This window comes from Felis catus, chromosome A1 (genome assembly GCF_018350175.1).
Source record: "Felis catus isolate Fca126 chromosome A1, F.catus_Fca126_mat1.0, whole genome shotgun sequence".
Lineage (NCBI taxonomy): Eukaryota > Metazoa > Chordata > Mammalia > Carnivora > Felidae > Felis > Felis catus.
In genome coordinates, this window is record NC_058368.1 from 204,285,436 (window position 1) to 204,311,520 (window position 26,085).

The 26,085-nt window shown below is 42.5% G+C and overlaps 1 protein-coding gene and 1 long non-coding RNA gene across 2 annotated transcripts in view; one reads left to right on the forward strand and one right to left on the reverse strand.

Moving 5' to 3' along the window:
• Positions 1–1,905: 1,905 nt before the first annotated feature.
• CCL28 (C-C motif chemokine ligand 28) overlaps positions 1,906–26,085 on the forward strand; it is a 28,986-nt gene continuing 4,806 nt past the window's right edge. The window contains exons 1-2 of the mRNA XM_045037445.1: positions 1,906–2,054; positions 22,979–23,105. Coding sequence (XP_044893380.1) covers positions 1,991–2,054; positions 22,979–23,105 — 191 coding nt within the window. The 5' untranslated portion in view covers positions 1,906–1,990. The remainder of the gene's footprint in view (positions 2,055–22,978; positions 23,106–26,085) is intronic.
• LOC123380098 lies at positions 10,965–12,401 on the reverse strand. The gene is made up of 2 exons (XR_006585413.1): positions 11,987–12,401; positions 10,965–11,880 (listed from the first exon to the last, which is right to left on the reverse strand). It is a non-coding gene; the product is annotated as an uncharacterized LOC123380098 (long non-coding RNA).

Here is a 26,085-nt window from a genome sequence, read left to right on the forward strand (position 1 = left end):
TCTGCGTGACTGGGTCTTCGTTCGGGCCCCAGTCTTTGTCTACACCCAGGTACTCCAAAGCTCCAGTTCCCTAGTTTATTATCACTCTGGTCCTTTTTAATTTGCTTCTCTTTAAAATTTTTTTTAATTTATTTTTTAAATTGGAGTATAATTAACCTACAGTATTATATTAGTTTCAGGTGTACAGAATAGTGATTCAACAATGCTATACATTACTCAGCACTCATCTTGCTAAGTGCCCTCTTAATGCCCTTCCCCTATTTCACCCATCCCCCCACTCACCTCCCTTCTGGCAACTATCAGTTTGTTCTCTATATTTAAGAGTCTGGGGGTTTTTTGCTTGTCTCTTTTTTTCTTTGTTTTGTTTCTTAAATTCCACATATGAGTGAAATCTCTGTCTTTCTCTGAACTGACTTATTTCACTTAGCGTTATTCCCTCTAGCTCCACACATGTTGTTACAAATAGCAAGATTTTGTTCTCTTTTATGCCTGGTTTTTTTTTTTTTTCGTGTTTTATTTGTTTTTGAGAGAGAGAGAGAGTGCGAGTACTATAGGGGAAGAGAGAGAGGGAGACAGAGGATGTGAAGCAGGCTCTGCGCTGACGGCAGTGAGCCTGATGCAGGGCTGGAACTCACGAACCTCGAGATCGTGACCTGAGCCGAAGTCCACGCTCAACTGACCGAGCCACCCCGGCGCCCCTGTAGCTGTTCTTGATAGTGAAATTGGAGTTTGGTTAAGTACCATGACTTGACAGAGGGGGGACAATTCTGGTCTCGAGCTCTTGACCTTACAAAGTAACTGCCCAATGCAAATATAATGTAAGCTACATATGTAACTTAAAATTTTCTGAGTAGTCATATGAAAAAAGTAAAAAGAAACAAGAGATTTTAATGGTAATAATGTCATTCAACTCAAATATCTAAATACTTTTCATTTCAGCATTTCAGCATGTAATCAATATGAAAATTATTAAGGAGATATTTTATATTTTTTGTACTAAGTCTTTGAAATCTGGTGTGTATTTATGCTCATAGTGCCTCTGAATTTGGGTGAGCACATTTCATATGGTCAAGGGCTACATACGGACAAGAAGTTACTGCATGAGACAGAGCAATTATAAAGAAAGCATGGCAAAATTTTGGAGAGCGTCCAGCCTGACTTGTATTTGCAGAAAAGTTAAGTACATATTCTGAGGTTATACAACCAGTTAGTAAAAGAGGCAGGATTAGAATCCAATTATTCTTACCCTACCGTATGCTCTTATTTTCAAAGCAGATTAGCAACAAAGCCAGACTAGAACTCGCACCTCCTCCTTCCTGCTTACATCTGCTCTGGGCCTCTCTTTTCTACCAGGCATAGCCTAGAGGCAAGAGGCCTTTCTACCTGTCTTTTCTCCTAAATAAACTAACAGCTTCACTGAAAACAATTTGGCTGCAAACCAAGGCCAGAGGGGGGTCGAATTTTTCCATATCCTTCCACCAGATAATACTGTTTTTTTATGACTTGTCACCCTTGTCCCCACAAACTGTTAGTTTCACCAAGCTACTTAAAAACGGATTCCTTTACGCAACAGTTCTCAATGGAGGTGTCCATCAGAATCACCTATGGAGCTTCAAAAGAATTCAAATCACTAGTCCCCTACTCCAAATCCTGAATTCTAGGTGTGTGGACGGATTCGAGTAGACAGCTATTTTTTAATGGTTCCCAGATGATTCTGATGCACACCCCCAACTCGCAATGACCTCGCCAACTGCCAGATCACCGCTGACATTGCTAGACCCCCAGGTGGCTGTACACAGTTCTGGTCGTAAGAAAGAGCCTGGTCTCAAGGAAAGAAATATGAGAAATAGGTACCCCAGCACCTCCCAGGGCGGGGCTGCCCGGCTTACTTTTCCTCCACACTCTCTGCACCCAAGGACACCTTCAGCCTCATTTCCTGATCCTACAGCCTCACCTGTGGTACAGCCCGGGGCTGGTGGGGCAGGCAGGAATGCAGCAGACAGGACTCGCTCTGGTGGCCTTGGCTGCCTGTGTGGCTTTTCCCTCCTCAGAAGGTGAGTGGGGGTGTTGGCTATGCAAGCCTCCCGTGGAAAGAGGGGGTGCTGCCTCCCCAAGATGGAGCAGGAAGGAGTGAAGTCCTGGCGGCAATTTGGGGCAGGAAGTTCGATCTCTTCAGGTAGGAATTTCCAGTTATCTACGAGAGACTGGCATAGATTTACATTGCTGATCTTCAAGAAGGATGGAACCTCATTTGAACAGATATTAGTAATTTGTCTCATGGAGGATGAGATCTTTCCACACAACAACTTTGAGCTGTGTTTCCTTTTCTGATGACAGTCTCTTAGAAAATCCCCAGGTAGAGGTTGGAGGGAAATCCCTATTATTCATCAGTCTCCTCCTTCCCCCTAACCTGCTACACTGGAGACAAATGTGCATGTTCCTGCAGGAGAGGCAGACGTCACCTTCTGGGTTAGGGGTTTGGGAAGCCACAAAGTCAGCCCTGTGGATACTGAAAAGCAAAACTGCAATCTGACCTTTAAGAAGGGATGCAGGATAAAGGAGACTGAACCATACAAATTATATCAAAGAGAACTCAAATTGTGAATTGCTAGCATATATATGGAGATTGTAACTGCATTTGAACCGGAGGCAATCTTTTCTACAGTACTTAGGAAAACCTAAACAGAAGTACTAAATACTTGACTGACTTGACTCTTTCCCACTGTCGTCTTTTCTGAAACTTGACCTTGAATAGATTCTCTAAATCCAGAAGAGAGGTGAAATATAAGTCGTGTCTGATCTGCTTTTGAAAGCATTTGCCAACCCTTAAAAACTGACAGATTTCGTATATACATTCTCACATATACACCCCACTTGTATTTTAAATCTTCTCTTGAAAAGTCACATCTGGCAACAACGGTCCCATGTCCTCTGGCAGGAATTGGCTAGAGCGCAGTAGCCCCTGTCCTTCTCTGAAGTTGGCTATCGTCCTATTAACTGCCTGGTTCCTGTAGGCATTTGTTTAGGGGACCCGATATAGTGCACCAATGTACTGGGCTTGTATTACCGAGCATGGAAAGATCTAGATAATCTCTTCTTCATTTCTACCTGGATAATCTCTTCTTCATTTCTATCAATCTATCTATCTTATCAAGACAAAGACACAAGTGTATCATTTTCTATGTTTCTGTAAAAATTTTTCAGAAGAACTCACCATTGAAATTTTAGGATTCACTTTCACTGTTTCTCAAAGGCTTACCTGCTCAGGCTTTATTTCTAGTTTTGGCAATGCACTTTTTTTTTTTTTTTTTCACATAAAGCTTTGAAATGTATCTCCCTTCAGCTTCCTGACGTGTTTCCAGCTGCCCCTCAGCAATCACAGCAGCTGTCCTGTGGGAGAGGAGGGAGAGACAGGCAGGCAGAGGGGCAGGGGTGATGAGGGATGCCGCTGCCAGACCCAAGGCCAGACTTCCCATGGGACCGAGTCCTGGCAGAGAAGGTGGGACAGCAAAACACAGAGGTGTTTGAAAAAGGTCCAGTTGGTGATGAAAGAAAGAAAGAGAACTGCATCCTTTTGGGTGATTCCCTGGGCTTTTCCTAAGGCAGTTCGGGCCACAGGAAAATCACACGATCTGGGAAGCGCCCAACCCTCTGCCGTCTAAAAATAAGTGATGTTGGGTTGAAATACGAGAGGGTAGGCCTGAGAGCAGTTGTGGAACCTAGAGGGGTAACCCACTGCTTTCCATAAAAGCCTTCCATGGAGTATCTGTGTGTCCCACGTGCCCTGTGGGAGGCTCTAAGGGACTCAGACCTGGGGGAGGAGCAGGAGAGGAGGGAGGCAGGGAGGTGGGGAATACTGGGAAGTGCAGGGAAGGAGGTTTAAGTGGCTTTGACAATTGTCACAGGCTCCGGGAGGGGATCGTGAAGTGGTCTGTGCCAGTTGGTAACTTTGAGAAATACATTTTGTTCTTCCAGGCACCGATGGTTCCACTGCCTTAATGGTGCCTTAAATGGCCATTTTAATGTTATGGCTCAGTAATTGGCATTCTCAAAGCATTTTGCATGAATCAGGAAGCAGTTGACTTACCTGTAATTAAAAGCCTTGGATTCTACCCAAAGGTAGGAGGGTATATACACCTGCTGACGTGGCTGCTGGCTCCCAGAACTCAAAACCGAGTCCATAAAAATGTCTATCATCCACTCCGGTGGCCCTAAGCCAGATTATTTAAAGCCACAATCTAGGGCTTTGTGGGCTGGCTGTTGTTACTATAGATATTTTCAGACTAAGGCTCCACTTGTCTCTGGCAGATGCAGGGTGAGGCATTTTGCCTCACAGTCCCAAACCGACTTGGTTCTGACAACCCGTTTTCTCACAGCAGGATGGTTCCTCGTCACACAGGCACTTGCTGGGGACTTGTCGTCTGCATCCTAAAAAGACATTTTGTTTTCTGTTTGTTTTAATTATAGGGCACTCGCTAGGGAGGATTACCAAGAATGTACATTTGTGCTTGAGGGGCGCCTGGGTGGCTCAGTGAGTTAAGCGTCCTACTTCAGCCCAGGTCATGATCTCACGGCTCGTGGGTTTGAGCCCCACGTCAGGCTCTGTGCTGACGGCTCAGAGCCTGGAGCTGCTTCGGATTCTGTGTCTTCCTCTCTCTCTGTGCCTTCCCGCTCTCTCTCTCTCTCTCTCAAAAATAAATAAGCATTAAAAAACAAAGAATATGCATTTGGGCTTGAAAGTTGTTCTGCACAGTCAGGACCCTCCACTTCCCCAGGAGTGGTCCCTGAGGGGCCTGACATGGGGGCCACCAACCTGTTCTTCGATTTCTCTCCAGGTATACCCTTCTGTTAAAACAACACACCCTGCTTTCCTTAAATTCAATACCATTGTTAGACTAAGCGTCTAGATTTTGGTTAAGGAACCCAGTCATAGTATTTATACTGTAGTTCAGGGTTTTTTTTCAAATGTCCTTTTTCTATGTCTGGAGAAACAGAATAATATAAGAGCAGCCTTCTCAAATCTGAGTCATACATGGGCCCCTTTACAGGAAAACATTCTTTTTACTCTCAGCGGTAACCTTTAATTATTTTACTATGTTACTTGGTATATAAACATGAAACCAGTTATAAACCCCCTGTGTGTATATCTTTTCTGCAATTTTAAAATCAAAATAAAATTTAAATTTAAATAAAAACACAACTGCAAAGCCAAGAAGAGTTCAATCGAACAATATTAAAGTAATGGTTAATATTTGGCCAAAACTACCAAACACAAATATAGCACTGATCCTTAAGATGCAGATTTTGAGTTTTATGTGCATTTGCTAGCATGTTCAGAATGAGAAGTGTTTTCTCCCCACCACTTTTTTGTTTGAACCAGGATGATATAACTGAGCCCTCCCTTAGCATGAATGCATTAGAAAATTCCACTCTGTTCCTTTCTGACTGGCCTAGGACAATTAAGGTAGGATCTGACCTGATAATAGCACTAGGCATAAACATAAGCAAAATTCAAATGTCCTGAAAGTGCTCTTTTAAGATAGTCTTCCAGAAGATCCAGAACATGTCTATTTAAATATTATGATCGAGACGACATATTAAAATTTAGGAATTGTCTGGAGAGCTCATAAACCCTGAGAACATGCTCATGAGCCCCCTGCTATGAAACCTTGTTTGAGAAATGCTGGCAAGCCTGGGAAGAGTCTCTTTGGATTCCAAAAGGTCAAGTCAGAATTCTAACTACATGAATTTGAGAAATTGTCTAACGTTCTGAACCCGTTTTCTTAACAGTAAAACAGGAATAACAATGCCTCTCTTACCTAGTTATTCTCAGGATTATATGAGATAACAAGGAAAATGTTGGGCATAGAAGAGGTGCTCAATAATTGTTAGTTTCCTTTCCTTTCCTTTCGCCAGGTTCTATCACTAACTTTTTTTTTTTAAGTTTATATATTTATTTTGAGAGAGAGGGAGAGAGAGAGAGAGAGAGAGCGCACAAGTGGTGAAGGGGCAGAGAGAGAGAATCCCAAGCAAGCTTCACACCATCAGCGCAGAGCCCAATGAGGGGGCTTGAACCCATGAACTGTGAGATCATGACCTGAGCCAAAACCAAGAGTCAGATGCTTAACCGACCCAGCCACCCAGGCATCGCTATCACTAACTTTTTATATTAAAATTATGAGGGGGACCTGGTTGGCTTAGTTAAGCGTCCAACTTTGGCTCAGGTCATGATCTTGCATTTTGTGGGTTCCAGCCCCACGTTGGGCTCTGTGCTGATAGCTCAGAGCCTGGAGCCTGCTTCGGATTCTGTGTCTCACAGCCCCTCTCCACCCCTCCCCACCCCCGCCTGCTTGCACTCTGTCTCTCTGTCTCTCTCTCTCTCTCTCTCAAAAATAAACATTAAAAAGTTTCTAAAATTAATTAATCAATTAAAATTATGGAAAGTCACAAAAATCAAATAATTTAATTCCTAAAATTATAAAAATTATAAAATAACAAATACTCGGGGTACCTGGGTGGCTCAGTCAGTTAAGCCTCTGACTTTGGCTAAGGTCATGATCTCATAGTGAGTTTGAGCCCCGCATTGGGCTCTGTACTGAGCATGGAGCCTAGAGACCGCTTCCTGTTCTGTGTCTCCCTCTCTCTGCCCCTCCCCTGCCCATGCTCTGTCTCTGTCTCTGTTTCTCTCTCCAAAATAAATAAACATTAAATTTTTTTTAAAAAGTAACACTCAGTGTAAATTTTTAAAATATAGAATAAAATATATGAAGGTCCCTTTTCTCTATTCCTTTCATCCCTCTTCCCCATCCAGAGGTAATAAATAACCCCTCTGGGTTCTGTGTATCCTTCCAGAACTTTCTCTATGCATTTACAAATATGAACTCACACACATTCACACAGATTTTTAAAAACATAAAAAGGACAACAATCTACACATTACCTAATTTTTCTTTCACTTAATCATAGATAACAGTATAGCTGTTTCACACACATAGGCATTCTTAAAAGTTTGGCTCATTCATCTTAGAGACAACATACAAACTTCCAGGAATAATTTAGAACATTGAAGTCTCATTTATCCATTCATTATCAGTCAGAGTCCAATCAAGAGACAAAAACCAGACATGAATTTGAACAGGGAGAGTTTAATATAACAAATTATTAGCTATAGCAAGAGATAGGCTAGGAGGCACACAGAACCCTGAAGAATACAGGGCTGGGTAGGGCTGATACTGGTAGGGCTGAAGTGGAGTTTTTGAGGGAAGAGATCCCATGACCCCTTCCCTGCCCAGCTGAGATTCAGACCTTGTTAGAGAGGGCACAGCCATGGCTCACCGAGTGGCAGGAAAATCACTGGTCTGCCTTCCAGTTTGCAGGAGCAAGTTCTTCACAGGGAGGTGTCTCACTGGAGACACTCTGCCCCAAACTGCCCCGAGTTGGGGGTGCTGTTGGCTGTCATGTGCTCCCAGAGCCTGGTGCTGCAGAAATGATAGGGGCACACCCTGGAACCTGGAAGGAAACCCCTCTTGCTGCAATGCCTTTCCAGTGTGCTCCACTGACAAAGGTTTAACATCGTGCCAGCCCGTGAAGGAAAAATATTTAAAGGGCCCATCTTAATTCCCTAGAACTGGCCATTAAGGGTGAATTTGAAGCTGAGGGGCAGTAAATGGACAGTGGGCGCATTCCACAAACTTAATATTGACACCTGGATGCCTACTGTGGGGCAGGTGATGGGATTTTGTTTCTAACTATTGAGTGTTTACTATTTGTCAGCCTGTTTTGTTTTTTTTTTAATAAATGTTTATTCATTTTTGAGAGAGAGAGAGAGAGAGAGAGTGCAATTGGGGGAGGAGCAGAGAGAGAGAAAGAGAGAGGGAGAAAAACAGAATCCCAAGCAGGGCTCCGTGCTGCCAGCACAGAGCCTGACAAGGGGCTTGAACTCACGAACCATGAGACCATGACCTGAAGTCGGACACTCAACCAACTGAACCACCAGGTGCCCCTGTCAGCTTGTTCTAAGCACGTAATGCATAAACTCAAGCAGTCGTCACAACACCCCCGTGAAGAAGGTGCTATTACCATCCTCATATTACAGATAAACTGAAACAGAGAGAATGAAGTAACTCATCCAACATAAGCTTGTGAGTGATAAAGCCAGGAGTCGAGCCTGGTTGTTTGTCTCTGTATGCTTAACCACTGTGCAGTAATGCCTTTCGGCATGTCCCTATGGCACAAAATTATCCTGATCCCCTTCAGGAATATTCCCTGACCGGTCCAAGTGTCCATGCTGTGAGAAGCATTAGTGACCAAATGTCTTCATATGAAGGTAAAGAAAAAGCCTCATTCACTCTTCACATTATCCCAGGGTTCCAAAAATATCTGGGAGGATTTTATTTGGGAGGATATTATTTGGGCATAGCAATCTCATGCCTCATTGCTTGGTGAGTCCTTCCCACCTCCTCGATGTTAGCAGTGGACACCTCCACTTGTGGTTATATCCACAATGTGATGTGGCTCCATTAAGGCGTGAAGTCCACTAGGATAGGGAAACGTATCCTTAACCAAACACATACATGTTTATTTACATATTGTTCTTCTTAAATTGTACTCACAAACTTGAGACAAACTGACAGCAGGCAAATGAATCTTATTGTTTTTATCTTTATCCTAGGAATCCTTTCCCCAACAGTGGCATAACATTTGCTTTGTTTCCACTTTACTGTGTTCTATAAAGTGTTCTTTATACCGGTGTTTTGCAAACTGCTTTCTTTCTTTTTTTAATGTTTATTTTTGAGAGAGACAGAGACAGAATGTGAGTAGGGGAGGGGCAGAGAGATCGAGAGACACAGAATCTGAAGCAGGCTCCAGGTTCTGAGCAACCCAACACGGGGCTCGAACTCACAAACCATGAGATACGACCTGAGCCGAAGTCCGACTCTTAACCAACTGACCCACACAGGCGCCCCGCAAACTGCATTTCTAATAAGCCGCCGAGTGATGCCATTCCTGCAGCTCTGGGAACCACATTTTGAGTGGCAAGAGACTATACGATACATCCAAGTAAGAGAGGAGGCTGGTTCATCTCTCTGTAATAACAGAATCATTTCCTTAAAAACCAGAATCTAACTTTCACATCACAGATTTGATGTGAAGTGTTTTAGTGTTCATCTGAACAGATCTTGGGCAGGAAATCTTTAAAGCCTTGGTCCAAAATTGGATCATAGGCAGAGCCAAATCAGGGACAGACAATCGTGGCAAATCACCCACCCAACTCTCTGACATCTAATACTGGAAACATTACAACAACAAAACCCCAAACCAACAGAATCGAGAGCGATAACACTTTAACAGTAAGACAAATAGTAAGACTTTTAATGAGACACTGATATCTTTAAATTATTAAATATAATGGGGCAAATGATTTATCATCATGAGTTGACCCCTAATTACTTGAGGGTGGAGGGATGATGTTTCTAAAAGCATTGTGTAATTTAAGGACATTTGGGACATAAGACCTTGACCAAACACTGATAATCTTATTTCCAAAAAAAAAAAAAGAAAAAAAAAAGGAAAATAATTTTAATAGCATTATAAGCCTTAAAACAAGATAAAATGAAATAGAAGACATGAGAGCTTAGTTCAGCTCAAGAGACATTTATTGAGCACGAATACCAGGCACTGTTCTGTGTGGTGTGGGCACACAGATACACTGAGGGAGCTCACAGTCAAAAGACATAGTCCTTGGGGCGCCTGAGTGGCTCAGTCGGTTAAGCAGCCGACTTGGGCTCAGGTCATGATCTCGCGGTCCGTGAGTTCGAGCCCCGCGTCGGGCTCTGTGCTGACAGCTCAGAGCCTGGAGCCCATTTCAGATTCTGTGTCTCCCTCTCTCTGACCCTCCCCTGTTCATGCTCTGTCTCTCTCTGTCTCAAAAATAAATAAACATTAAAAAAAATTAAAAAAAAAACATAGTCCTATCAACCCTTCATTTTATACACGGTAATGACAGGAAAGCACAGGATGTTGTGGCACCACGGACTCACATAAGGAAACAGCAAGACGGGGGGAAAGGAGACTTGATGAGGTCTTGAATTCGGGCAGTAGTAACAGGGATGAGAAGGTGGGGGACAAATCTGAGAAACGTCACAGAGAGCAAAATATACAGAAGTTTGTGACTGGCTGTGGAGTGCCAGAGGATGGCGTGACACTTGGGTTTCTGGCTTGGGTAGCAGTAAATGACCTTTCAGTGAGACAAGGAAAGGAAGGATGTTTCAGGGGTAGGAAATAATGTCTTCAGTCCGGGATTTATTGAGTTATCTAGAGCCTGTGGACTATTCAGATGTATGTTCAACAGCAGTGGACGGACACCTGGGTGTCTCAGATGGCTGAGCATCCGACTCGATTTTGGCTCAGGTCATGATCCCAGGGCGGCGGGAGTAAGCCCTGCGTTGGGCTCTGCGCCGAGCATGGAGCCTGCTTAAGATTCTTTCTCTCTCCTTCTGCTCTTTTCCCCCACTCATGCTCTCTCTCTCAAAAAAAAAAAAAAAAAAAAGACAAAACACAGCAGTTGAACATACGTCAGGATTACTGGCCTAAAGGCTAAAGTAGATAAAGATATTTAAAAGTTACCAACATAGGTAGTAATTCAAAGCATGAGATGTGAATGGAAAGAAGAGTGGAAGGTCAAGGATGGAACTTTGAGGAATAACTGTTGAGGAGAGGAGGGGTGTGAGAGCAGAGAATGCAATTTCTCAGTATTAGGAGAATTAGGAGAGATGCGTATTTTGTTAATCTGGGATATGGAAAATTTCCAGGAAGGAATGGGTACCAATGTCACGTGCAGAAAGGAGGTCCTGTAAGATAATGTTAGAAAAACATCTGCTATTGGAGGTATCCTGAGGGCAGGTACCATGACTTACTAATTTTTGTATATTTAGTGCTTAGAACAATAAAAGACACAAGGTAGGTACTACACAAATGCTTATGGAATTTTATTGACCTATCACTTTCATTAGTAAAATGATGAGTTTATTCAAACCATTCAAACTCAAAAACGTTTGAGATAGTGTCGATATTTTCCCAAGGGAGTTTTTCCTTGACCTAACCCAAGCTAAATTTTCAGTTAAAAAACAAAATAAATAAAGAAAACTTATCAATCCAAGGAAGGAAGGGGGGGGGGGAGGATGATAAAAAGAAAACAAAAAAATAAGGCGAATAAGTAAATTTAGCCAAAAGGTTAGTGTCACAGTATTAATAGTAGAAAAGTAGAATTTAGGCAAAAACTTGCAGTAGGACTAAAGGAATTTTACAGAAGGATAAAAAGTATCAGTTCACCAAGAAGGTACATTTAGACCTGTCATGCAAGTGCAGGGTCAAATTTTGTTTTTTTTTTTTTAAATTGTAGGAAGGCTGACCATTGAACACCCTAGGAGTAAGGAGCCCTACTTCACCCTCCCTTAGAGGAAAATCCCCACATAACTTTTGACTCTCCCCAAACTTGACTAATAGCCTACCCTTGAGCAGAAGCCTTACCAGTACCATAAACAGCTGATACATATTTTGTATGTGACATGTATTATATACTGTACTCTTAAAGTAAGCTAAAGAAAATGTTAAGAATACCCTAAGGAAAGTATATTTAAAGCACTGTATCAAAAAGAAATCTCTGTATAGGTGGACCCACACGGTTCAAGCCTATGTTTTCCAAGGGTCAACTGTATTTTATTCATCATTTTTTTGGTATAAACTTTTGTTTTCAAAAATATTGCCTGAAAATATTATTTATCTCAATTACGGAGTTTTTTGGGCGTCCATGTAAATTTTGTCCGAGGCTACCGCTTCACTCCGATCCCGGTTGTGGTCCACAAGGATACTTGGGTGCATCTGAAAAATAGAACTCCAAGTGATATATTGCAAACGGGGACAGAATCGGAAGAAAAAAAAATCTGACATAATCTCGACACCAGTGTGAGATTTTTAACATACCCACCTCGGAAACGGACAGATCAATCAAAAAACTAAAAATTTCCCGCAGCTCTACGAAGGGCAGCGGCCGGTAGCCCAAGCCGGAGCTGGGTGCTCCGGGCCTCAGTCCGCGCCGCCCAAGCGCGGCCTCAGGACGCTGGGGGCGGAGGCTGGAGTCGCCAGTGGCCTGGGGAGGTCCCAGGCGACGCCGAGCAGGTGCCTGCAGGTCCCTGCAGGTCCCTCGGCGGCCGCCATAAGAGGCTAACGCTTTCGGGTGCCCGTGGCCCCTCCCCTGGGCGTGGTCCTTATTCTCCTCCGGCCGCTTCTCCGCGAACGTCCTCCTCGGCGCCGCGCGCACCACCCACGGGCTAACAGAAAAGCCGCCGGGCCTCGCCAGTGGCGCCAAGTCCGCTGCGCACGCGCAGAGGCAGGAGGAGCGGCGGGTTGTGGCTCCGGTATGTCACAACAGGCACCACCCGCTTCTTGCTGCAGCCGCTCTCCCTCCTCCTTCTCGTCCTTGGGCTCGGGATCCGGTTCCAGCACCAAGGCTCTGGCTCTCGGCCTCTCCTGCTTCATGGCCGCCACGACCTCAGACACGTGAGCGTGACGACCGTAAAGCGCCGCGACGTCGTGCTTTTGTTTTTTTCCCCCCCCATCTTTGGTTTTTGTTTTTTAGTTTCCTACGATGTTTCTTTTCCAAGTTCTTCGTTGAACGTTTTTTTTTCGTGCGTGTGCAAATAAATGCACTTAGGCTAAATTTATAACCCACCCGTTATAATAATGAATAGCACTTACACTTTTCAAAATATTTTGTGATTTTTTTCTTTGACCTGTGAATCGCATACGTTTTTTTAGTTTCAAAACACATGATATTTGTAAGTTTATAACTATTTGGTATATTATTTAGGTTCAAGCTTTTAAACGGTTACTTCGCATAGGAACCTCCTCTTCAAACACTATTAAGAATGAAAAAGGAGCCCTGACTGGAGATAATACTATGCAACTTTGTGATGTAGAGAAGAAAAAAACCCTTTCATTCTACCCTTAATAGGTTCTTGACTGGGGTCCCTGTAACAAAAGGCATTAAAAGGGGGAAAGCATACACATCTATGTAAGACATGGGAGCCTTCATAAGGAAATGAAAACCTAAAGAAGCAGTTTGAGTCAACACGTAATTAAGTGGGGCAGGGTGGTAAATTGTGGAAAAGTGATAAGACGAAGGTATTTGGGCCAGGGCGGTTAGTGACCACAAAGAGAAGAGTTAGTTTAACAGGATTTGCACAGATTTCTCTTGGCCTCAACTTTCCTGCTCACAGGGAGGGGTGAAGTGCCGCCCCCTAGTGATAAAAAATGTCTCTCTTCCTCCTGGTTCAGGGAGGGCACCTTTTACTTGGGAGTTTTATCTCCTGCTTGTAGGAAAGTTAGAATGCCCTTTTTGCATTGCTAATTTTAAGTGGTTTTAACTTAATATGATAGAGTGGCACTTTTGGGGGTGGAGTTTTCCGAATGCCTTTAGTGAAATTAAATTAGAAATTGTCGATGAAATGGACAGTTTCTTAGAAGACTAAGATATCAAGATTGGAGAAGATATAGGAAACCCCAAAAAAGCAAATAACTGTTAAATCAGAGTTGAACATGTTGCCCTCAAACAGACATCAGGCCTAGATGGTTTCAGAGGTTTTACCAAACATTGGAGGCACAGACAATCCACAAACTCTTCAAATAATAGAATAATAGAGACAGCTACCCAATGCATTGTTGAGATTAATACAACCTTAATACCCAAAACATTCAAGGTTGATATCAGGGGATAAAAGTATGAGCTAATCTTGTCTATGAAAATAAATGCAAAATTTTAAATAAGTAGAAGATCAAACTCAGAATCATATAAAAATTAATACATAATGACCAAGTATGGTTTATCCTAGGAAGGCAAGGAAGAAAATAGATTAATCCATTATATTAATTAAAAAATTTGTTTATTGAGGGGCGCCTGGGTGGCTCAGTCGGTTAAGTGTCTGACTTGCGATTCATGAGTTTGAGCCCTGTGTCCGGTTCTGTGCTGACAGCTCAAAGCCTGTATCCTGCTTGAGATTCTGTGTCTCCCTCTCTCTCTGTCCCTCCTCCACTCACCCTCTGTCTCTCTCTCAAAAATAAATAAACATTAAAAAAAATTTTTTTTTATTTTGTGTATTGAGTTTACAATGGGTTAAGCAGTGTCTAGGCATTTAACAAAGTAATGGATTAAAGGAGAAAAGCCTTTTATTTCTATACAGGAATTGAGAAAGAAGAGATAAAAACATCTCTTTACCTAGAAAACCAAAGACTATCCACTCCAAACTCTTACAACTAAAAAAGTTCAGCAAAGTTGCTGGATACAAGAGCCACATAAAACAATCAACAGCATTCCCACACATCAAAAATAACTAATTAGAAAACACAGTTCTTCAAAAGACCACTCACAGCAGCACAAAACCTATAAAGTACCTAGGAATAGATGTAGGATAAGATATACAACAATATTTTATTATTTTCTTCATAAAGGTCTTGAAGGACATTGAAGAAAACCTGAATAACTAGAGAGATAATTCCGTATTTATGGATGGGAAAACAATATTTTTCAGATCTTAGGTCTCCCAAGATTTAGTTCTAAATTCAGCAGAATTCCAACCAAAATTTCAAAGATTTTTGCAGAACTTAACAAGCAGATTCTGAAGTTTATAAGAAGGGTAAAGGGCCAAGAACAGTCAAGACAATTTTGAAGAAGAACAAGTTGGGTGGGGAGACTTAACTGTGTTAGATATTAGGATTGATTAAAAAGTCACCTTAATTGAGACAGTGTGGAACTGATGCAAAGACAGATAAATAGAGCAATGAAACAAGAGAAAGCTCAGAAAGAGACCTATATGTATATGGGAACACGAAGATTTAAGGGTTGTATATGTATCAGTGAGACTGGGTGGTTCCGCTGTGTAAAGGAAGCAATCTTGCCAACAAAAGATCCCTCTGTACCAATATAGACAAAAGAACACAATATATTATTGAGTGAGCATTAACAGATTTACAAGCCTGAAAGTGACTATGAAGTCAGAACAGAATCATGCACATTTCATACAGGAAACAAGAAGGCTCCATGCTCAGTGTAGAGCCTGATGACCCATGACCCTGGGATCTTGACCTGAGCTGAAATCAAGTCAGACCACTCAACCAACTGAGACACCCAAGCTCCCCAGGTTGGTAAAATTTTAAATGACTTTATGAAGTGTTGTTGAGAATGTGCACAAATGGAACTTCCATCCACTGCAGGTGGGAGTGTAAGTTGGTGTGATCACTTTGAGAGAAATTGGTCATTATCAAATACAGTAAAAGGTGCATATTTCTTCTCTGTAGTCTTCCAATTTTAGTATATGTGCTGCCAAAGCGAGTATATCCTGCAACCTAGTGATTCCATGTGTAGGTCTATTCTCCTCAGAGCAGTGGTTCTCCAAGTGCGTTCCAGAATTAGCAGACTCAGCATCACCTGGGAAGTTGTTAGACATGCACATTTTTAGGCCTCATCCCAGATGTACTGAATCAGAAACCTCAGGTGGGGGAGGGATTGACAGCAATCTGGTCTAAAAAACCTTCCAGATGATTCTGGTGCACGTTTAATTTTGAGAACCACTGCCTTAGAGGAATTCTCATACAAGGCCCAGGGAGACATAGAAGACCAAGCAAAGCTTAACTTAGTGGTTTTAAAAAGTGTCAGGCTATCTGGATTCCAATTCCAGCCCCACCATTTTTTGGCCCTTGATGTAGGCCCATGATGTAGTGTTAGTAACCCATCTATGAGATGGAGGTAAATCTAGTACCTTCTGCATATAGTTGCTGTGCATAAATTAATTCACATATGGCAGTGGCTGACACAGAGTAAGCACTCAACAAATGTAGCCTCTTATTATCATTAGGATATTTATTGCAGCCTTGCTTGTTATCAGTAAAGTATTGGAAAAAGATTTCTTTTTTTTTTTTTTAATTTTTTTTTTCAACGTTTATTTATTTTTGGGACAGAGAGAGACAGAGCATGAACGAGGGAGGGGCAGAGAGAGAGGGAGACACAGAATCGGAAACAGGCTCCAGGCTCCGAGCCATCAGCCCAGAGCCTGACGCGGGGCTCGAACTCCCGGACCGCGAGATCGTGACCTGGCTGAAGTCGGACGCTTAACCGACTGCGCCACCCAGGCGCCCCTGGAAAAAGATTTCTTAAAAATAAGGCTGAAAGCAAACATGGAAAAGGGTTAAAATTGATAAAATCTTGAATGGGGTGTATAGGTGTTGATTCATTCTTTGTACTTTTCTGTGTTGAATATTTTGATTTTTTTATTTATTTTTGAGAGAGAGAAGGGTAGGGGCAGAGAGAAAGGGAGACAGAGAATCCAAAGCAGGCTCCAGTGCAGAGCCCAACACAGGGCTTAAACTCACTAATCCCTTGTGGGGTTCAAACTCATGAACCATGAGACTGTCACCTGAGCTGAAGTCAGGCGCTTAACCGACTGAGCCACCCAGGCACCTCTCTCTATGTTGAGTATATTGGAAGCAAAGTCGGAGAGCAGAGGGTGTCATCAGTTCTCTCTCCACACTTAGATTTCCACAGAAGATTGTTAAAGTAAATCATGATGTCTTCATTAAAAATATTTCCATAGGGGCGCCTGAGTGGCTCAGTCAGTTAAGCCTCTGACTGGCTGAGGTCATGATCTCACGATTTGTGAATTCTAGCCCCACATTGGGCTCTGCTCTGACAGCGAATAGCCTGCTTTGGATCCTCTGTGTCCCTTTCTCTGCTCCTCCCCAGCTTGCTCTCTCTCTCTCTTTCTCAAAAATAACTGAACATTAAAAAAAAAAAGTGTCCTCGAGATTACTGAACTTGTGTTTTTGGCATATTCCTCTTACAATTTGCACTCACAATGTATAATTTCACCAAATTTGAATATATTCTATCTTTCCCCACATTTGTGCCTTTATACTCATTGTCTCCTCCACATCTACTGCTTTATTCAAACTCTCCATCTTTCAAGTCCCCAGCTCAAATGCTACCTCCTTGATAAAGATGTACGTGGATCTCTGTTATAATTTTCTTTTCTGCCTGTGAATGCAGGACACTCATTCTATTTCTCACGTAGCCCTTGCCACATTCTGCCTTATGTTAGAACTGTTTCCCCCCCTACTTTGTCTCACACTTCTTATACAGTAGCAAATTGTCTTTTAATGGGGCAAAGATTAGTATAGTCTACAAAAAATTGGAGAATGATTCAAGTATTGAGTTCAATTTACTGAATACACACATCAGATGCTACCCATGGAAATTATATGGTCCGGGCTCCACTGGCTGGTGAATAGCCATTATGATGTTCCGAGTCCCCACCTTGTTGCTTAGTCAGTCATCCCACATGTTTTTCCCAGGATTCTCCAGTCCAGATATTCTTGATAATTCTCAAATTGTGGGTTGTAGAAAAAGGGCTTTTCCCTCTAGGAATCTGGGAGAGGTGGTCTGTTAGGGTAGGGATGCTGGCCTCTCACGTGATCAGTGCCCCTACCTGCAGTATTATGGTGCCTCTTCTGGGCAGCTGCTGTTGACCCACTGCCTACTCACTGGTGGTTGCCTCCTTCCCCCAGAGGGCTGACCTTAGACCGGCAGGGAAATGCATCTACTGTTCTCATAAATCACCTTTTCAAAGAGATTCCCAGGTGGAGCTATTGGGATGACACACTCCGGAGTGTCCTTTCCAAAGCAAAAGGGCATGTCTGGGGCAGTTAGGAAAGGGGGTGAGGGTGGAGCGGAAAAAGCCTCACAATAAACCTCAGATCTTTGCTTGTTCATACCTCTGGGCCCTGCAGCTTTATTAAGCCCCCTCTGCAAAGCCTTCTTTCTTATTTGCAAAAATTTTCCCATATTTCCCTCAAGGAGCCCCTACTCCATCAGACGGGTCTGTGTTTAAACTCCAGCTCTGAAACAAAAATAGGTTCTTTCCCGTGGGATTCCATGCTTTGTGTAGTGGTGGCCCCAGGGTGGTCTTTTGGGGAAGGTGTAGTCTTCTAATCCCTGATCAGCTTGCTTCCCCAACCAAGTAACTGTATAAATTGAATTAAAACTCTGTAAATGCAGAAGAAACGCCACTTAATCCCTCTTTTCAACCTTATTGCCACCTCTAAATCTTTCCTATCTGGAAATTCTGGATCATCATTGCAATCAGATGAAGTCGCTGACCATTCTTTGAAATGGAAATACTCTGACAGGACGCTGATCGAGAAAACCTGTAGGGGGCGCAGTTCTCCAAAAGAATCTTGGCGTTGCCCTCGTCCAAACTACTCTGTTAACAGTCTACGCGGCCGAACTTTTTGAGCATTCTTCAGAGGATTCCATCTCTCCTGACTTTTTATATTTCCAGCTGCCTCAGGAGGGCACCAGTCACATCTGCCAACATGAAATAAATCTGGCCTGCCTCTTCCCTTTTGATAGTTAATACGATTTAGGTTAAATGATTTCCAGGTGAGCCTGCCCTACCTTCATTTATGAGAAATGTAATCCAATTTACTGCTGAATTTACGTGCTTTTCTGGCTTGAAACTATTCCTTGAATTGATGTCAGCACTCCGATAACTCAAATTCCTAATCACACAGATCTGCCAGTATTTCTTAATTCCCACAATGCTTCTGAAAGTCCATTTCATATATTATAGTCGCTTGGGTCACCACTAATAGCAGTGGTCTGAGTGTTAGCTCTCTGAAGCTAGTAACTCTTCATCTGTCTACTCCCAGGGTTTAGCTAGCGACTGAGTCTATAAGAATTTACAAGTATATGTATTTGGATATTACTCCATAAGAATTCACATAGTGATTCTTATGTAGTAAGACGGTGAATGAATGGATGGATACACGAATAAACCCAAAACTTTGGGATTTTAAAATAGTTTGACTTGGAGAATAGGCACCATAGTGTAGCTGAAGAAACAATTCATTTTAGGAGATAAATACTTTAATAAATGAAAGGACAACCAATGTTCTGTGCTCCTATAGCGCTTAAAAATGGAAACAATTCACATACCATAAAATTTACCATTTTAAAGCCTACAATTCAGTGGTTTTTTAGTATCGTCACAGAATTGTACAACCATCGCTACTATCCAATTCCAACATGTTCATGTCTCCCCCCAAAAAGACCATGTACCTGTTAACAGTCCCTCCCCACTCCCTCTAACCCCCAACTCCTGGCAACAACATCCCGTCTCTATGGATTTGCCTATCCTGGACATTTCATATAAATGGAATCACACAATATGTGGCCTTTCGAATCTGGTTTCTTTCACTTGTAACCCCATTCCACTTTACACATCAATCAGCTAACGCTTGTTTTGCTATGTTATGATTATTTGCTGACCTCCCTGCCTCCCACTGGACTATTAAACATTGCAAGAGCAGAAAGTTTGCCTTGTTTATTTCAACATTTCTAATGTTCAGGACCTGGCACAGAATGGACACTCAATAAATGCTTGATCTTCCTATTCCAGTTAGTCTGGTTTATTGGTGTTTGGATGTGCCTCCATGCACACTCCTTATATGCATAACAAAATGAAAAGCCCTTTACTGCATCTAGATGCAGAGCAAAGAGGCTCTCCTCCTTAAGGCTATGAGACCAGGGTCAAGGCATTTCCCTAAGGCTCTGGAGAGGATCTGAAGGCAGCACAGAGGTTCTTGTACCATAGTTGATGAGAGTCTTGCCAGAGTATCCTTGCCCTGGTCTAAGACACCAGCTTCTATGTGTTGGACTTGGACTCTGTGAGTTATACAAGCAATAAAAACATTCTTTTCTCTCCTACCCCAGTGCTCTGGACACACAGTTCCTTCTACTTGGACTGCTCCACTCCCTTTCTCAAACAGGTTAATTTTTACTCCACTTTTAGAATTGAGTCCAAACTGATGCCTACCTTGTCTTTCCTATTCAGAGTTAATTTCTCTAACTTTCTGTGTTTCTATAGGACTTGGTTCAGATTTCCATAGCGTTGGAGGTTTAAAAAAATACAAATATTGCATGCCAGTTAAAAAGTTGCCCCCCCTCTGGAAGTGGTCTTTGCTTATAAATTTGGGCATATATAATTCCATAATTTTTCCTCTGTGTATGTGTCACATTCTTTTTATAAAAAATGGGGTCATTTATAGTTATTATACTGAAACTAGCTTTTCTCCCATAACAATAAAACAATAAATTGTGGATATTCATATATCTTAGTGCATACACACACACACACACACACCTCATCCTTTATTCCATTTGGATGTACTATTACTTATTTGTTGGTAGACATTTAGATGGTCTCTAATTTTTTGCTATGGTGAACAGCTGTGCATATGTCTTTATGACTTGTGGGAGCCTTTTGGAAGAACAGAATTCTGTAAGTTCAATTATAGTGGGCTAAGAGGGTTGTATCCTAAGCATTTAATTCTAAATGTGCCTCCACTACTATAGCCTCTTGAGGACACGGACATACTGTTATATTTATTCTTGTATCCCCCACTTACTGGCATTGTGCCTAGAACATTTTACCTGCACAATAAATATTGTTGAGTAATTAATGAATAGGTGAATAAATGAATAATAATGGAAGGTTTTGATGCTCAAAAAGTGAGTCACATAAACATTCTTAACTTCATATTCAGCTCCTCTACTCCATAGTTGTGAGGGACCTGATGTTTCCATGTGGACAAAGCATGGATATTGAGATTTTCCCCTATCCTAAGGGTAGGTGCCTCTATTGTTTAGAGCTGACACTATGAAGAGGTCAAAACATTTATTTTAGCACCTAATTCAGGAGCTAATTTCTGTTATCATGAGGCTGCCACCTGCACCACTGTTGGCTGTAATTTCTAAAAAATATTTTTAAAATTCACTGCCCACTTGGTGGACTGGGAAGCATAGGAGAATACTGTGTGCATGTGGCATGTAGGAGTTTGCAGATACACGTTTTAACTTTTTTTTTTTTAATGTTTATTTATTTTGGGGACAGAGAGAGACAGAGTGCAAGTGGGGGAGGGGCAGAGAGAGAGGGAGACACAGAATCTAAAACAGGCTCCAGGCTCTGAGCTGTCAGCACAGAGCCCGACGCGGGGCTCGAACGCACGAACCGTGAGATCATGACCTGAGCCGAGGTCGGACGCTTAACCGACTGAGCCACCCAGGCGCCCCCAGATACACGTGTTAGTAGGGGATCGGATTCCCTTTCATATTTGTGTTGCCCTCCTTACATCTGGGTAATGTAAGCTTCTCCTCCCTTGACCTCCTTCTCCAGTCACTCTGCACCTTAATGCATTTTGCTTATCACTGCAAGATGGATTTTCCTAAAACTCTTCTCCTTTCCCAAATCTTTAATGATCCCCATTTCATAAAAGATAAACCTCCTTAGACTGACATTCAGGGCCTCATTGGTGTGACCTCAGTCTATCTTTTGAACCATATCCCCAATAGCTTACCTTCCTAGCTACTCATTTCAAACAGTATGGTCTATTTTTCTCCATTCCCTAAGTACATCTTGGTCTTTCCTATCTCGGAATTCTTGACCATGCGCTTTATTTAGTCTTGACAAGTCTTCATTTTCTCCACCTATCCAAATTCTTAAAGATTCATCCAAGTCCTTCCCTGGTAGGAAACTTCAAACCTGTTCCAGGGACCCGTGTGGTCTCTCTCTTCTAAACTGTGTGGGACACTCTGTCAACCTCACTTCTTTCAACTCGAATCAGGTCCGTCTTCAACCCTACTAGCATCGTTGTCTGGAGCTATTTTTCATCTCTTCACTTGTTTTGTGTCTTTGTGTGAACTTAATGTTTTATCTTCCCCAAATACAGTGTAAGTTCTAAAAGGGAGAGACATGTCCTGTCCCAGGTCTGCATTCACAGAGCCCTCAGTGAGTGTGTGCGCCTTGCTTGAGTGGATTAGCATTCTGTTTCTCTGGAATCTACAAAGAGAGCCAGGACCAGGTGGTTGCCTATTTGTTGTTTGTTGTCTTTACTTTTTGTTTTTAAATTCCAGCAGAGTTAACATGCAGTGTTGTATTAGTTTCAGGTGTATAATATCGTGATCCAGCCATGCCATACATCACCCAGTTTCTCATCACAACAAGTGCACTCCTTAATCCCCATCACTTATTTCATCGTCTCCCCACTCCCTTCCCTCTGGTAACCATCAGTTTGTTCTCGATAGTCAAGAGTCTGTTTCTTGGCTTGTCTCTTTTTCTCTGTCTGTCTGTCTCTCTCTCTTTACCTTTGCTCATTTGTTTTGTTTCTTAAATTCCACATATGAGTGAAATCATATGGTATTTGTCTTTCTCTGACTGACTTATTTCACTTTGCATTATACTCTGTAGCTCTACCCATGTCATTGCAAATGGCAATATTTCATTCCTTTTTATGGCCAAATAATATCCCATTGTATATACATATACTGCTTCTTTTTTATCCACTCATCTATTGATGGACACCTGGGCTGCTTCCATAATTTGGCTATTGTAAATAAGGCTGCTAGAAACATAGAGGTGCATGTATCCCTTTGAATTAGTGTTTTTGTATTTTTCGGGTGAATACCCAGTAGCGTGATTGATTACTGGATCATAAGATATTTCTATTTTTAACTTTTTGAGGAACCTCCATATTGTTTTCCATAGTGGCTGCACCAGTTTGTCTTCCAACCAACAGTGCATGAGGGCTCCTTTTTCTCCACATCCTTGCCAACACTTGTTGTTTCTTGTGTTGTTGATATTAGCCATTCTGATTGGTGTGAGGTGATATCTCATTGTATTTTTGATGTGCATGTCCCTGATGAGTGATGTTGAGCCTCTTCTCATGTGTCTGTTGGCCATCTGGATATCTTCTTTGGAGAAATGTCTGTTTCTGTCTTCTGCCCATTTTTAAATTGGATTATTTGTTTTTTGGCGTCCAGGCCGTTGTTCTATGAATTGTGAGATGTAACATTTTCTTTCTTTTCTTCTTTTAGCCATACTTCCCATTGCCTCCAGCTGTTGCACTGAGGTTTCACGTCATGTTTCCAGAAGGCTTCTGGAGAGAGTGAATATATGTCGCATTCAGAGAGCTGATGGGGATTGTGACTTGGCTGCTGTCATGTGAGTGCCCTGCCTCAGGGAGGTCTAAAACTGTCCAGTGATCATTTCTCAGCCAGTGAGCAGTAGGTTGGGAAGGCTTTGCCTGAGTGCAACATGCAAGGGATCGTTCAAACGAGGGGGGGAAGAGTAAATACTCCACCTTTCCGGCACCAGGCTCCCTGGAGTGAGCACACAGTCTCTGAGTACCTGCATGTTCAGAGCCCCACACTGGCCTCCGCTGCCCCTACTGCAGTGCTGTGATTCAGGATAAATATCTTCAGTCACTGGACAATGTGCGTGACTTTTCTAAACAAAACTAGGCACACTCTGGGTAAAAGAACAAAACAAAAAGAAAAACAGAGGTGACTCTGTTTTATTTTGTGACTTTAACTGTAGCTTTTTCCAGGCAAGTATACAGGTTGCTGTCTTTTTTACTCTCTGAATTCATCAGGGGTATATACAAGGTTCAAAGAGGTAGCACCTCACACCTGTCAGAATAGCTAAAATTAACAACACAGGAAACAACAGGTGTTGGCGAGGATGTAGAGAAAGGGGAACCCTCTTGCACTGCTGGTGGGAATGCAAACTGGTGCAGCCACTCTGGAAAACAGTGTGGAGGTTCCTCGGAAAGTTAAAAATAGAAGTACCCTACGACCCAGCAATTGCACTACTAGGTATTTATCCAGAGAATGCACACCCGCTGCTTCAAAGGGGCACATGCACCTCAGTGTTTACAGCAGCGCTGTGAACAATTGCCAAAGTATGGAAAGAGCCCCTATGTCCATGACTAATGAATAAAGATGTGGCGTATATACAATGGGATATATTTGCCTATCAAAAGGAATGAAATCTTGCCATTGGCAACAATGTGGATGGAGCTAGAATGTAGTATGCTAAGTGAAGTAAGTCAGTCAGAGAAAGACAAATACCATATGATTTCACACATAGGTGGAATTTTAGAAACAAAACAGGTGAATATAGGGGAAGGAAAAAAAAAGAGAGGGAAGCAAACCATAAGAGACTCTTAACTGTAGAGAACAAACTGAGGGTTTGTGGAGGGAGTTGGGTAGGGGATGGGCTAAATGGGTGATGGGTATTAAGGAGGGCACCTGTTGTGATGAGCACTTACATATAACACTGGGTGAGAAATCACTAAATTCTACTCCTGAAACCAGTACTACACTGTATGCTGACTAACTAGAATTTAAACAAAACTTGAAAAAATGGGGGCGCCTGGGTGGCTCAGTCAAAGCATCCGGCTTCGGCTCAGGTCACGAACTCATGGTTTTTGGGTTTGAGCCCCGCGTTGGGCTCTGTGCTGAGAGTTCAGAACCTAGAGCCTGCTTCAGATTCTATCTCCCTTTCTCTCTGTTCCTCCACCACTCAACTCTGTCTCTGTCTCTCTCTCCAAAATAAATAAAGATTAAAAATGTTTTTTTAAGCTTGAAAAAACAAACGGAAGTATAGAGATGTCTGTACCTGTCACATGCAATCAAGCATGAATGCTCATCTTTGCTCTTGATTCTGGGCTGTTGGCTCAAGGTGAACCCTTTCACCCTTACCTCTGGCTCAGTTATTAAAAATTTTAGGGGGCGCCTGGGTGGCGCAGTCGGTTAAGCGTCCGACTTCAGCCAGGTCACGATCTCGCGCTCCGTGAGTTCGAGCCCCGCGTCAGGCTCTGGGCTGATGGCTCGGAGCCTGGAGCCTGTTTCCGATTCTGTGTCTCCCTCTCTGCCCCTCGCCCGTTCATGCTCTGTCTCTCTCTGTCCCAAAAATAAACGTTGAAAAAAAAAATAAAAAAAAAAATTTAGATTTCTGTGTTCTTCATGTCTCCATAGAAACTTTAAAACCAAATCTGGATTCTGACAACAATGCTGTGAGGAAGGCGTACATTATCTCCATGTCACACAGGATAGAGCTGTGGCTGAGGAGATTACATGGTTAACCTGGGTGACGTACAGCTAGAGAATGGCAGAGATGGGTTGTGAATCAGGTCTTTCCATTAGGAACACCACATGCCTCAAAGATCTCTCAAAAGTGATGATGCAACGAACCATAAAATGCTCTCTCCAAACTTCATGGATTCTGTTTAAATTCTAGTTTAAATTCCACTTATGGCTGCAGGGGGTGCTAATGAGCCATTTGGTATCCCTTCTTTTAGCTCCAAATAAGGCCATTGCTTATGCCTGAGTTCCTGAGTCACCGAGAAGCTTCTTTATTTATTCAATGAATTCAACAAATAGTTATCGATTAACATTTATGTACCAAGCACCATTCTATCCTCAGCTTGCGCTGGGGATGCACCAGTGACACAAAACAGACTATGCCCTCCTGCCGTCCCCAGAGATTCTATTCAGCTGGGTCCTACAGACCATTCTCTGAGATTTAAGATACATTTTTATTTCCCTTTCAGAGGAATCCATCCATTACCCAACTTTGAAAAACACTGCTCCAAGACAGGATTCTTAGTCAAAGGAAGAGGGGTGCCTGGGTGGCTCAGTGAGTTAAGCGTCCCACTCTTGATTTAGGCTAGGTCATGATCTCACGGTTTGTGGGAAAGAGTCCTGTGTCAGGCTCTGTACTGTCAGCACAGATTCTAGGATTGCCTCTCTCTCTGCCCCTCTCCCACCCTCAAAAAAAAAAAAAAAAAATTAGAAAGCACTTGATTTTAATTAAAGGGAAACTATGAAGCCAATATCTTGGATCTAAAAATGCTTACTGTTGGGATGCCTGGGTGGCTCAGTCGGTTAAGCATCAGACTTCAGCTCAGGTCATGATCTCACGGTTTGTGGGTTCAAGGGCCAGGTCGGGCTCTGTGCTGACCGCTCAGAGCCTGGAGCCTGCTTCAGATTCTGTCTCTCCCTCTCTCTCTCTGCTCCTTCCCCGCTTGTGCTCTCTCTGTCTCTCAAAAATAAACCATAAAAAAAAAAAACTTTATTAAAGTACAGGTTTGTAAATTGGTCTCTCTGTGCTATAAGACAACTGAAAAATAGATTAGTTA